Consider the following 1,373-nt stretch of genomic DNA (forward strand, 5'->3'; position numbering starts at 1 on the left):
CAGTATAATCAGGTAATACAGCTAGTACAAGTATAAATGTTAATACATTATACATAAATATGGAAACATTATTTTGAGATATTGATTCACAAAAAAAAATATTAAAATTCAATATTTTATGTTAAAATAAAGTTTATCCAAAATTAGTTTGCATGTCCGGTGATGCATAATAATATGCAACGATAAATAATAGGTATACAACGACACAGGCATATTCATATGCGCAATTCACGCAAATAGGGGGGATTTAGGGGCTACCCCCTCCCACCCCAAAAAGAAGTCCATATCACTCCCAAACATTTCCTAAATTTTTTTATAGTTTATTCAATATTATCAAAGTAAAGCTTTAGGCCCCCAAATCCTAAACGCTATTTGCGCTCATGGGCTTATTATAGTAACCTGGTTATTGAGTACCTATATTACAATACCTACTGTACCTAATAATGCATAACCTAAGTAATACGTAACTGGTACGTGTGTAAGTACCTAGTACCTACTTACTTTAGTAATAGTATTAATTATCTTGGATAATTTTTTACCCGTCCACCCGGTTCCCACCCACCCACCATTTTAGGTGGTTCATTTGAACCACCATAAGTGCGTACTCGGCGCCACTGTACCTATTTGTCTGCACGTTGTATTAGTTTAATATAAAATTGCGTTTTTCAGTTCCATGTAGGTATAACGTATTAATGCTCTTGTAAAAAAATAATCCTAATAATGTTATAAGGTAAATAATTATATTGTTTATGCTTGAAAATTATAAAACAAACTATGTAAATGTAAATGTCTTGATTTTAAATTTCTAATAATTGTTAAATTTATACAATATAAAATTTTATATAGTATATTAACTATTAAAAAATGTTTGAGTTCATTAATATGTAATCAATCACTGTCATTAAAAAATGCTTAATTGTACTCCGTAGATTTTACAATAAGGGATTTTTAATCCCTAAAAAGACTATACAAGCTGTATTAATTGAAATGTGTATTCTCTATAGGTAGGTGGTTCTGATTCCGAGTATAATATATTAAAATCGGTCGAATGTTATCATCCCAGTCTTGATAAATGGACACCAGTTGCAGACATGCGCGTACAACGAAGTGAAGTGGGTGTTGGAGTTTTAGATGATGTACTGTATGCTGTGGGTGGTTGGGATGATACTCAGGTTTGGAGTAGTGTTGAAGCATACAGACCAAGTACTGGAGTTTGGTCTACTATTCCGGACATGCATTCGAGTCGAATTGGTGCTGGTATATCTACTCGTTTAATAGATCTTTACTATTATTGTATAAAACATATTTTTTTTAAATATATTTAATTCAAGCTTAACTTCTCAATATAGGTGTAGCTGTATTAGGTGGTTTAT

At 31.5% G+C, this 1,373-nt stretch overlaps 1 protein-coding gene across 1 annotated transcript in view; it reads left to right on the forward strand.

The window, feature by feature from the left end:
* Nucleotides 1-1,278, forward strand: part of LOC103309324 (ring canal kelch homolog) — a 4,796-nt gene extending 3,518 nt beyond the window's left edge. The window contains exon 6 of the mRNA XM_029488851.1: nucleotides 1,005-1,278. Within this exon, the coding sequence (XP_029344711.1) occupies nucleotides 1,005-1,008 (4 nt within the window). The 3' untranslated portion in view covers nucleotides 1,009-1,278. The remainder of the gene's footprint in view (nucleotides 1-1,004) is intronic.
* The last annotated feature ends 95 nt before the right edge of the window (nucleotides 1,279-1,373 follow it).

Source organism: Acyrthosiphon pisum, chromosome A1, assembly GCF_005508785.2.
Source record: "Acyrthosiphon pisum isolate AL4f chromosome A1, pea_aphid_22Mar2018_4r6ur, whole genome shotgun sequence".
Taxonomy (NCBI): Eukaryota; Metazoa; Arthropoda; class Insecta; order Hemiptera; family Aphididae; genus Acyrthosiphon; species Acyrthosiphon pisum.